This window comes from Echeneis naucrates, chromosome 18 (genome assembly GCF_900963305.1).
Source record: "Echeneis naucrates chromosome 18, fEcheNa1.1, whole genome shotgun sequence".
Lineage (NCBI taxonomy): Eukaryota > Metazoa > Chordata > Actinopteri > Carangiformes > Echeneidae > Echeneis > Echeneis naucrates.
This window is the reverse complement of record NC_042528.1, coordinates 9,288,238-9,300,205: the sequence shown is the minus strand read 5'-3', so window position 1 is coordinate 9,300,205 and position 11,968 is coordinate 9,288,238. Positions and strand designations below refer to the sequence as shown.

Genomic DNA, 11,968 nt, shown 5'->3' with positions numbered 1-11,968 from the left:
TGACAATACTGTCTCCTCAGGTTTCCTCCAACAAACAGGACTGAATGGACACCACAGGCTACTGTACCCAGTAGACACACAAAACGCCTCATCCTCAAAAACACGAAGAGAAAAGAAAAAAAGAGGAGGAGAGGCTTTTTGAAAACCTGATTTGGATATGGACACTTGATCTGATGCTGGGCAAACCAAGTTGTTCCAGCAGAAAGAGGCAGTGGCTGAGTTCCAGACCAAACACTCCCCTTTTAACAAGGTTGTTCAATAGAAGTCATGAATCCAAAACGAAACAAAGACTGAAACCGTGAACACAAAATTTAAAATAACTGAGTGTTTACAGTTCAAAAATCTCCCACCTTCCCTCTGCAATTATATTTTGCTGCTGAACTCAATTCAAGGTTTGATTAAGCAACTCACACCTCTGATCTTCTGAGCTGGAGTAAACATAAACGTGGGCTTCCACATCAATTTGGAAAAATAAGAATTCATCTGCGATCACACCCGTCAATGTCCTGATCACACATGTGTACAGGGAGAGTAGTGTCTGTATTTGGTTTGGAACAAAGCCGCTGAGGATACAAATAACCCGCATCTCTAGATGCACTTATGAGCTGTGACGCCACAGGGAGATTATGACATCATAGGAGCAAACATTACCAGGTCCAATTGAGCGCGATGACTCTACAGAGCAGTGGCAGACGCCCATCGAGTCCCCTTAAATGTTAGTCACTCTCTGACCTCACTGTCCAGAAACCTTCAACGTCATGTAAGGCGATGTCTTTTTTTTTTTTTCTCTCTTCTTCAAATTTGACAGCAAACACACTAACAAGTATGTGAAGTTATTTTTCAGTTTATTCGATGTTTTGGATTTTAGGTTTGGCCTGGCATCACTCCTTGGTAGCTGCCTCAATTCAAAGGGGGGCTTCAATGAGATCTGCGTACTCTGCGAACATCAACAGCATCATCTGAAATGCAATGATGAGCTTGCGCCCGAAGTAGGGCTGTGCTGGTATTACACCCCTCCCCCACCCCTGTTCCCAATGTCCCTCAGTTTACAAGAAACAGACAGGAAATAAAAAGATTAAAGAAAGAAAAGAGAAAGAAAGCAAAAGAAATCCCCCCACCCCCCAACTGGGCCTGCCAGCACGCCACTGACTTCAAGTGTGTGTATAGGTCTGTGTGTGTGTGTGTGTGTGTGTGTGCGCATGTATGTGTAACAATCAGTGTGTGCGCGGTCATGGCCGCCAGAGTCTCTGAGAACATGTGAGGACTTGGGTGTTTGGGTGCAGGTGGAGGCTCCATGGGGGTGAGGGGGACTCCTAGTATTTCTTCCCCGGGACAAACTCCTTTGCTTCGGGATTCAAGATGCTCTTCCTCTGCAGAAAGAGAAATGATGATTGATTACACACTTCCCCTAGCATGAATTCTTCACCATTCATAAGAATGCTTTGGAAACAATCTGTTGAGATGCATCTGGCACTAACCGCCACTTCCTCCAGGTTGCTGTGGTGATCGCTGACGGACAGGCTGTTGAGCTGCTGCTGCAGCTGCCCCACCCCCTGGTTGTTGAGGTCACGTGAAGGGATGAACCAGTCCTGGTCCTCCTCCTCCAGCATCTCCTGGAAGCAACGCTCTAGGAATTCCTGCTCCAGCAGCTCTTCTTCCACCTGGGACATAATGTGCAGGAAAAAAGACGGGTGCACATGAAACCAAGGAGCAGCGTAAACTTCACTCAGGGCTGAGCAAGAAACAAGGTTGACATACAGAGATCCAAGAAGGGGAGGACACTGATAACCCACTAAGCATGTAACACAAGTGGTCAAGATCTGAGTCAAAATAACCAGGATGCTTTCTTACTTCGTGTGACAGGAAGAAGAAATAGAGTGGTAAGGTAAGAAGCCCCAGAACAGGTGTCAGGGCAACAATGTAAAGTGGAAGGTGGAGTGAAGGATCTTAAGGTTCAAAAGGCATCGTGGTTGAGTTTTAAAACTCTGATGTAACCAGAACACAATCTGATATCACGTTAGACGTGATATCAGATTGTGTTCTGGTCCTGCTCCACCTGGAGCAGGACATCAGCAGCAGATGCATTAGAAGCACACAGCAAGCCCTTGGGGAAATGATGGACTACAACTAAGTAGTCCAGTTAGTTAGCATGAGTACAGACCTGTCTGTTATACTCTTCCTCATTCTCCATCCACATGTACTCAGCAAATGGGTTGGCATCACTGCCCTCTCCTGCATGCCCATTGGCCACTGGCTCCTTTCCCTCTTTGCCCGGAGCACCACCACCTGGTGTCTTGGCCACCTCTGGACCACTCATTTCAGCCGGCTCTGCAAAACAAGACAATTGCATGTGTTGTTGTTTCATGGGTCATGACAACTGAAACATGATGGTAAAAATCCCAAGACGTCATTATGCAAGACCATGCTGAAACAAAATTTAGTAGAGCACAATTTTTTCTGGTCTTGAAGCCAGAAATTCCTGCCAAGACTCCTACGTGACATTATCTTGGATGAATCAGGACTATTAATGCTCAGGATCCAAACCAAACAGCATCTCAATCAGATTTTAACTCCATCTGGAAAACTGCCCCCATTGGTAGAAGAGTCTCAGTCCTCATGAGCGACAAAACAACCAACCAACATGCTTCCATGTCTCATGATGGGGAAAAAAAAATAGGCTGAAAACTGCAACACATAATGGGACTGGATAATACTATGTGGACAAATTTGTGGCTAAAACTGTACAGATGTTCTTACTGCAAGCCTAAATGAGTCCAGAAGCCTAATAGGGTCATTTTACTGCAGTAAATAGGATGAGGCTGGTGAATTGCAGTGCTGTGGGACAAAGACCAGTGTTTTATTATTAGCCACATACAGGCATCATGAAGATATGTGGCTTTTGCAGGCAGGCGAACATCCAAGGGTGCTGAATATGATAACAAAATATTGTCACAACTTCCTAGGGGTACCAAACCTTTGAGTCAAATATTATTTAAATCCAAACAAAGGCAGGAGTCGTAACAGAGAAATAAACAATTGAAATGTTGGAAGATGAGAGTAAAAACAGTTAATCGTGCTACAGAAGGAGATACATATTTATTTAACTCAGGGAATCTACAACACACATTTGTGTGTGTCCACAGTGGGACACACTTTGCAATCACTTGCTGATTTATTGTGTTGGATGACAAGCCACCTAATTGTAATTTTGCAACAATCTACAAGCAAGCCACTACAGGTCAAAAAAAATGAATTGTTATCAGAGAGGTTGGGGGTGAATGTATGAATGTGAACTGATACAGCTCTTTATCCAACAGACAGATGTGCTTTCTAAAGTTGAAGACATTTCTTAAGCAACAATCCCAAATAATGTTAATTTTTCTTTTATCTCTACAGTGTGAATTCAGCCTTTTTAGACTAAAACATTGGCACAAAACAAACCAAACCCCCACTGTGGTCTTAAAGAAAATGTAGAGGATTTTTGACATTTGCATTGAAAGGATTTAATTGATTATGCAGAAAATAAATAGCTGAATCCAACTATTAGTCAGTAATTATTAGTTTTAGCCCTAAAGTGCCAAAAAAATGTAAAATTGATTAATTGCTGTAATTACTGCTGACTGAAATCAATGAGAAGACAATGAGAACAGGAACTTTCCTGTTTTTGCCCCGAGCATCTTTTAACAGACACATAAAAACTATCTGTTGTGAGCACTAGCACAGTATTCTGTATGGTTGTTTGGCTAAATATGATGTAAGCAAGGCAAGACAGAATTAGACTTCGTAAATTGCTGGCGTTGCAACCAAAAACACCCGTGCTTTGTAGCTTTCAGGTGGCTGTAAGACTTTAGAAATGCAAGAGAAGATATCCATAGATAGAGATATGCTGTTTCACACTGGCCACCAGATTCGTGTCAACTATTCAAACATTATGCAATGTGAAATTCGGTCAAACACCCCTGGTCTGTCATAGCTATGGTGTTCATTTGGGGCCTGAAACTTTTATTGATTGGTGTCACTGTGAAGGTGACCACTGACCTTTTGAATGTAATAAGGGCATTGCCTCATTAAATAACTAGAGTATAAACCTAAGTAAGGCAAGAAATGCATTTTGTGAAGTTACAGGAACCTTGAACTTTACCAACCAAAATTTAAATCAGGTCATCTTAAAGTCAGCTACAGAGGCACCAAGTAATCTTTTTAAATCTGTTGTTCTTTTTATACTATGTACAATGCACACAGCACATACATGGACGAAGCAACACAATTACATGGAAGTTACTTCCATGCAAATGAACACACTAATTGTTTCATTAAAGAATCCCAGACAAAATGTACAGCAAGTACATCCGCAATCACCCTGAAACAAAAGGACTTCTTAAATTACTCTGATTCAAATTACATTTTGTCCAACAAGTCCACCTCACAATTTGAAACAAATATGCAGCGTAAATCTTTTAATGGCCTGGAGATCTGACGGAAGAGGGAGGGGGGAAAAAAAAGTCCACATCCTTACTAAGTGTTTCCAAAGTCCAGACACTTTCTTAATTCCATCAGTGAGACGATCCCCATCTGTACAAAACCTTTCTGCTGCAAAAGACTGAACAGGATCACATCACACACGCCTGGCTGAAAATATTATGCAGCCCCGCTGCCTGTGCACAGATTGTGGACGTTCCCCACACCACAACAAATTCCAATCACAATTCAACACATTCCAAACAGGATGTCTGATGTTGAAGAGCAAGTACAGATCCAGAACAGCAATGATTTTGTCCAGCCACACCTGCAGTCTCACTGTTCACATGTCGAGCAGGTGAAGATACAACAGTCCAAACAGTCCAAACTGCCACAGCTGAAGGAAGGTCACACACTATCCTGCTGATACAGAAAGATAGCTCTCTAAAAGAAAGTCTTATTCTGGGAAGTCATTGTGGGGAAATTATAATAGATCACGGAGCTAAATATTTAAGTGATAAGGATTTTAATGGAATTTGTTTCACAGAAATATGTTGAAAGGGTTTAGATGTAGTGAAGTGAGATGTATAAATTCCATATGGAGGTGTTTCACATTTATTCATGAGATAAATGCGAATTAGACAAAATAAGTCTTTCCCAGTTTTTGCAGCACAGAGTACTACTGCTATGGTGAGACATTGCCACAACAATGACATAATCCTCAGTCTGCCAGCCAGCTCCAACAGACTTGTCATGACTCAACTGCAGCCTCCCGGTGGATACGAGGGGGGATGGGGGCAAACGATGATCTCAACCGAGCCAGAAAACAGCTCTAGGGTCAGCCTGAAGCAGACACACATCGCCGAAATATTTCACTTGCAAGGATTGATTTACATCTCAAGAACTGACAGAAAAATTACCCATGTGATCACCTGATTTCCATATTCAGGGCAAAAATATTACTTTAATGTCTACTCCTGCTTTTTCGAATTTGGTCAGTGTGATAAAAATCAACACACGTCGGCAGAGTTTGACCTTAAGCAGATCGCTGTTCATTGTACAAAGACAGAACGGACATGCTGTCCTTCAGGAGCTCAAACAAACAGTGACAATCTAAGTAGGTTAGTGGACTAACAAGATGTGTGTCAGTATCTGTGACAGTGATAAAACAGTTAATAAAAATTTATTTACTTCACTGATCTACACAAGAAGTCAGATAAAAAAAACAAACAAAAAACATAATGTAGGGTGAGGGTACAGAGAGAGCATTTCGGCAGAGAATACATCTGAATTTAATTTACCTCTGCCCTGCCTGAGCAAAGCCAGTGGTCAAGGCATCAGAAGCCTGAAATGGAAAGTTTTCACTTTTACCACAGCCTATGAAGAGTTGCGAAACATTTCAGACTCCAAACATCCACCGCCAAAGTTTATTGGACACTTATCTGACACATCCTCAGTAATCAAGATTGTTTAACACACTACTTCAAGCAGATAGTAGTAAACATTACCCAATAAATCCTTCAGCACAACATCCATGCAATGGTGTTATACTTCATGAAAGGAGGGAATGTCATTTATCAGATTAGAAAGGAAAAATACCTTGTTTCAGGTCTTCAGATGTGAGGATTTGCCATTTTAAGTAGTTTTTGTGTGCTTAACTTAATATACAACTAAAACTGTCACCTTCTGCTTTCAGAGGTGGTGGCAGATTTTGTTATTTTCTGGCATTTTATAGAGTAAACTATACATTACCAATCTACAAGTACACATAACAGTGACATTAATTTCACCTGTACTCAGACAACAGTGTACAGCATAAACCTGTGTAAAGAGAGAGAGGGAAAACAAAAAAAACAACAACAAGAGGCTTGGCAATTATGCACTGCATGAAGCGCTTAACATGTTCATGTTGCATAACCATGTGTTGGCTACCAAGTACTATTTAGTTAGCGGAGCCTAGTTTGGCCAATCCTTCTAGTCTGCAAGCAGCATGTAACTTGATCTGATCCAATCAGAATTAAGTCTTAACACTTATCTGTTTAACCCATTACAATTATCTAATGATGCAATTCAAAATTTAGTTCTTGTATAATTTCCTTTTCAGAAACTGTGGCGGATATTTCTTTTACTGTTTTCTGAATCTATGAACTGTATCTTAAACTCATCAGAAACATTTTAGACAAGTGAATGATATCTTTTTTCCCCCATTTATAGTATAAGAGTCAGTTAAATGTTTTAAAAGTTCAGAACTGTTAAATCAATTTTCCACTTGTCTCACACAACATATTTTTTGATTTTAGTTCTTCAAACATAAAATGATACACAAAAGATTCGTGGCAATCTCTTTAAAATTGAATGACATTTCTCAAGTTGTTATTTTCGCCAAAACCAGAGGGTATATTTGCTCTAAAACGATTACCTCAATCGTCTTTGTGGTAAACTACTTTATAAAGTAATAAAATTAGTGGGGAAAGATTAAATAAGCTTAGGTACTAATAGAATTAATAGGAGTTAAAAGCTCCAAATATTAAATTCTACATACAAAATTATTGGGCCAATCTGATGTCTATCTCTAAGTACATAAATATATATATACACACACACATTTTGAGAGAAACTCAAGATAGCTTACGTCCCTCTGTGGAAGGAAAAACTTCAAATTCAGCGAACTAAAGGTCTGTGCAAGTGTGTATAAGAGCTTGTTTTGAATGCACAGAATAAATGGCCACACAGCAGATTATGTAATGCAACAGTTAGTGGGGTGTCTGTAATGGGAGCGTCGTCGTGGCTTCACCGCCTGCTAACGTCTCGGCTAACAGACTAACCCAGGTGTCCGGGCCTACCTGGAAACTTGGGGGAAGAATTGGATGTGCTTAGCCGAGGTAATGCTAAGTGGCTAGTTCAGAGCGGCTGCAAATAGACAGACCCTCGTAGCTGTCAGTGAGTGGGCCTAAGGTGAAAGCTATCCCAGCAACAACAAAGGGTAGCGGATTGGTTGCTTGAAAACTGTTATTTTCACCAAACAGAAGAGTACATTTGCATCAAAACGGCTCAAACACAAACACCGCACCGAAAAAGAAGATGCAAGGGGCTAATGCAACGTGTAAAACCCGCAGCGAGGTCAAATTCCGCTCCCCTTTGGATGCTTTAGGCCAAACAAAGTCGCTACTCTGCTAAGAGCTAGCACGCTGCTACAGCATGGCTGCATCCCTGAAGCAGGTCAACAAAACAAGCCTCCGTCCGGGGATTACAACACCTTCACACACACACAAAGACACAACCCGTTTGAAATCAGCCTCCCGCGCTTTAACTCACCTGGCATTGTGATCTCGGTGTTCAGTTCAAAGTGTAATGTTACACAAAGTTATTGCAACTACACCGCGAAGAGTGCGTGTTCGTCGTTTCTCCAGCGGGGATTTCTCTGTGCTGTGATGCAACGTAGCTCTGCTTAGCTAAATCCCGTTAGCCACCTTGCTAACGTTAGAAGATGGTCACGTGGTGTGTTGCTACATTCGCAGGCTCTCCAGAATGTGGGAATTACACCTATCTTTAACACAACTCAACTCAACTCAGACCAGGCTTTATATATAAAGCACCTTTAAGACGACAGCAGCCGATCGAGATGTTGTACAGAATAGGAAACAGGGTACATACAAGGAGAAGTAAATGTATAAATAGATAACAATAAAGAAAAAGAAGGAAAACACCAATAAAACCACACATTCGATCGTAGTTAACGTTTCAAATGCCACCAAATAATTTTTAACACTGAGAAGTGACTCCATTCTACAAATATTAAAATCATGATGTATTGTGATACTGGGGAACTGGCTGCAAGCAGCTACACCACAACATGGAGCTGAACATGGACCACCACGGTCCAGCCATTCAGATGAAAAATAAAAATATTCAGCTTTTTATGTTTTTTTTGTTTGTTTGTTTGTTTTTTACACACACACACCACACACACACACATACATATATATATAAAATGCAATCCCTCCATACACACACACACAATCAACAGCAAACATCACAAAAGAAGTGATTACAATCAAACTTTAAGCATCACAGACATGGGTACCGTTTTTTGTTTTGTTTTATCTGGTTATAAGTTGTAGTAGCTAATGTTGTTAATTAAGCTAATTGGGTGATTTGAAAGTGGAATCTTGGTTGCCAGACAGCAAACAAGACATGAGCCTGAGGTTTGCCTGTATCAATTTGTTGTAATTGGCTTCTATCCAACAAAACGTATTACGCGTGTGCTCCACACTTACAATGTTTAGCTTCACATTAAACAAAAGAAAGCTCAGCCGGGTAATTTCATAATGTAACAGAAACCAAGCAAAGAGCTTAATTGTTTTCATTAAGAGTCTGACTTCATTTTAACTAAATAAAAAAGTTCAATCTAATTTTACCCGATAGCATGAAAAACATTAACATGCTAAGATCCGGGAAAGAAGCATCACAGTGTGTTCCACGTCAGGATAGCGATTAAAACCCCAGCTTGAAATGGGCAAGTGAATGCAGCCTGAGAACAAACATCCTCCTGCTCCGCCAACACCACACAGCTTACTCTGTTACAAAACACAAATGCCTGCGTGGCTTCAAGAACAAAAGCATTTCTGTCGAATTACTACAAACAATCACACAAGTCACACTATAATCGACTTAAGATTAGAAGTAAATGACTGCAAACGTCTTTTAAGTGATAAAGTCTGCTGTTCAAATCTGAGCATATACAAACCTCAAATCAACATTAGGCATGTAAGCAAATACATAAATCCAGCCTCGAAGCCCGCATGTTTAAAGAGGTTTGGCCACTGTGAGTCACAATACTACCACTAGTAACTAAGATAGTGAGAAGACTCAAGTTGTTTCACAATCGTATCGTGATTTTCGTGACACTTTGTCGTTTGTCTATTTACATTCATAGCTAGGTGTTTTAGTGATAAACTCGGTAACAAACGTCAGGCGACGATGGATGTGTACACGCTGTTAAAATAGTCAGTTAAACGGCAAATAACACAAGTTGTCAGATTTCTGGAGGGTTTGACCACTCACTTCAAGCACAAATAGTCATTCCCCTATTTACTTCACCAACAACAGACTCACCGCTCAACTTCAAGCGCAAATAGCGGGGGATCTGCAAACCAGCTGTCGGGGGGGAAGCGGGGCTTTTCCGGTCTTGGCTGTCAACAGAAAGCCGCAAAATAAAGAAAAAGGTTCTAATAATATTCAGGGCGATTAGTAAACACTTGTTTCATTTGTTGGTTTTCTTACATTATTGGCTAAAAACGGAATACTCCACTAATTAGCTGTACGTACGCTGAGACTAAAAAAAAACCTTGAGTCTCGGTCGCGTTGTCCAGCTGGACTCTTCAGTGATTGGTTAAAGAGTGCGTCAGTCAACACTTCCGAGCGATGCTATTGGTTTAGAGGATCATAGACCCCGCCCCATCTCTCCATTCACGTAAGTAAACAAAATATAAGCTGTTTTCTCGCTGCCCCTTTTTTGCCAACAGTGTGGGCAGTTAATATCCGACAGTATGTCCGTATTTACTCTGTCTAAGCTTCACACACACAAGAAGCTCAGGTTTTCTCTGTCTTAAGGCTGTTTGGAATAAGGAGCAAGCAAGAGCAACATAATACTCAGTGTGTAAGATGGGAGTGAGCAGTGGCGTACTCAGACTTTACAGGGGCGGGGAGCACCCAATCAGTTTGGCGCCATTATATGTAAAGGTCACATCCGGTTTCCTGAAAGACAGCTATTATACTAAAATGTAGTATTTGCATCCCAAATGTACTACTGTAGTCAAAAGAACAGAGATTCTGCGTGTGGTAAGTTTTTCTGCAGAAAAAAGTACAATTCAAAACACTGAAATGATGACACTTGAAAGACATTTTTGTTGATGTAGTGCAATGGTGGAGCTATGATTGGACGCTTGAACTTTGTGTTGTGGCACTGAATTTGAGCATATAATGCACCAATGATATTGCAAATGGATTTGTCTTTTCAGCATGCAGGGAAAAGTTATTCTACGTTGGGATAATGTCAGAAATGCACCACATGTTGTTCCGAAGGCAGGTCTTGTATTATAAAGAGAAACCAGAACTGATCAAACTCTAGGAAATTGAAGTGTGCCACAGCCTACAAAATGATCACCCTGATCAGTCAGAGCAGCAACCTCATTTGCACCAGAACTTTTTAATAGCCTCAGTGATTATTTTATCTATTTATGGACAAAGCTAAAAAAAAAAAAAAAAAAAAAATCTTCCTCGCCTGCCTTTCTCTTTTGGCGGACCTCTGTGTTTTTAGTGATGCCAGCTCATCTGGATTTGAAACGCTGTTTATTTGTTTTATTTACCATAGATTGGTAGAAAGCTGTGGTGTTGCAGTTTCTGAGAAAATGTAAGCAAAATAGCAGTAAAGCAGTGTAGTTATTTAACCTTTTGCCACTGAAACACTGCTTTTTTATGGTTGTATTGCAATAGCTATTTACAGAGTTGCCTGATTTTGTTGCTTTTATCTGGGCTAATGTTCATTAAAAAAAAAAACATAAATGATGTAGTTTTCTCTTGCACTGACCAAGGTATCTACTGTCCTCTTCTAAAAAGGTCAGCAGTAAATAAGAAGATGTAGTATGCTGGAAATACAGCAGAGGGCGACCGTAGAGCACAGTGTGGTATTTTGGCATTGCCTGAACAATGCCCCCAGGCTAGAACCCTGCAGTCTGATCCCACCCCTATATTATCTGCTTGAAGGGTGGACAAATTAGAGTCATCAAAATAAGCCTACTTGACTGCTTAACTTCACTGACTACACTCCTTATTGTGTATATTTAGTTTTACGAAACTGCTTGGCGTTCATGTAGTTAACAGAAAACGGTGATGCTCCACATCACCATAAATCCTCTCAGTTAGAGATTTACAGCCTGCAACAGGATATCTGCTTTGTCCCAGCTGCAGGTCAGATGCATGGATGTCCATATGTACTGAGAAGTCGAAGTACAGAACACATAAAGTGAGCTTTATTGTCCCTGAGGTAAAATCTGTCTTGGGCAAACATTGCTAAAGTACTTCACAAGAAAACATAGAAATATTATGGAAACATAAGAAGCATTTGACACAATGATAGGCAGTTACTTCACATAAAAAAGGAGGGGGATGGGGGCATTAAATCAAAAACTCCAGATGTTCCTGAGTGTCAGCATATGTACGTATGTATGTATGTATGTGTGTGTGCTTCTGCTGCTGTACCCACACTGACCTGCTCTCTCACACAATCCGTATCAAAGCAGAAGTCAACATGAAGCCAATATTTTTCTTGAACTGGGTTTCTACTTGGTTCTAAGATGACGGATGCAGTTTTTGTCTGGTTGATAAAACTTTGAGTTAAGACAACTCATACTGCACACATCTAGCAGAAAGCCCACACCCACATATGTAGTCCTGGGAGTGCACTGTAATATAATAAGTCACTCTTTAGTCACAAACTAAAGCAGGTATT

General features: G+C 40.7%; 1 protein-coding gene across 3 annotated transcripts; it reads right to left on the bottom strand.

The window, feature by feature from the left end:
* Positions 1-733: 733 nt before the first annotated feature.
* On the bottom strand, positions 734-9,791 carry paip2b (poly(A) binding protein interacting protein 2B). 3 transcript variants are annotated; one of them, XM_029526869.1, is made up of 4 exons: positions 9,574-9,791; positions 2,162-2,328; positions 1,479-1,661; positions 734-1,370 (listed from the first exon to the last, which is right to left on the bottom strand). In XM_029526869.1, the coding sequence occupies exons 2-4, from the start codon at positions 2,315-2,317 to the stop codon at positions 1,314-1,316; spliced, it is 396 nt and encodes a 131-aa protein (XP_029382729.1). In that variant the 5' UTR covers positions 2,318-2,328; positions 9,574-9,791; the 3' UTR covers positions 734-1,313. The 3 variants fall into 3 exon arrangements, with proteins under 3 accessions (XP_029382729.1, XP_029382728.1, XP_029382727.1); XM_029526868.1 differs by lacking the exon at positions 9,574-9,791 and adding an exon at positions 7,774-7,931; XM_029526867.1 differs by lacking the exon at positions 9,574-9,791 and having other exon boundaries at positions 2,162-2,350.
* Positions 9,792-11,968: the final 2,177 nt, after the last annotated feature.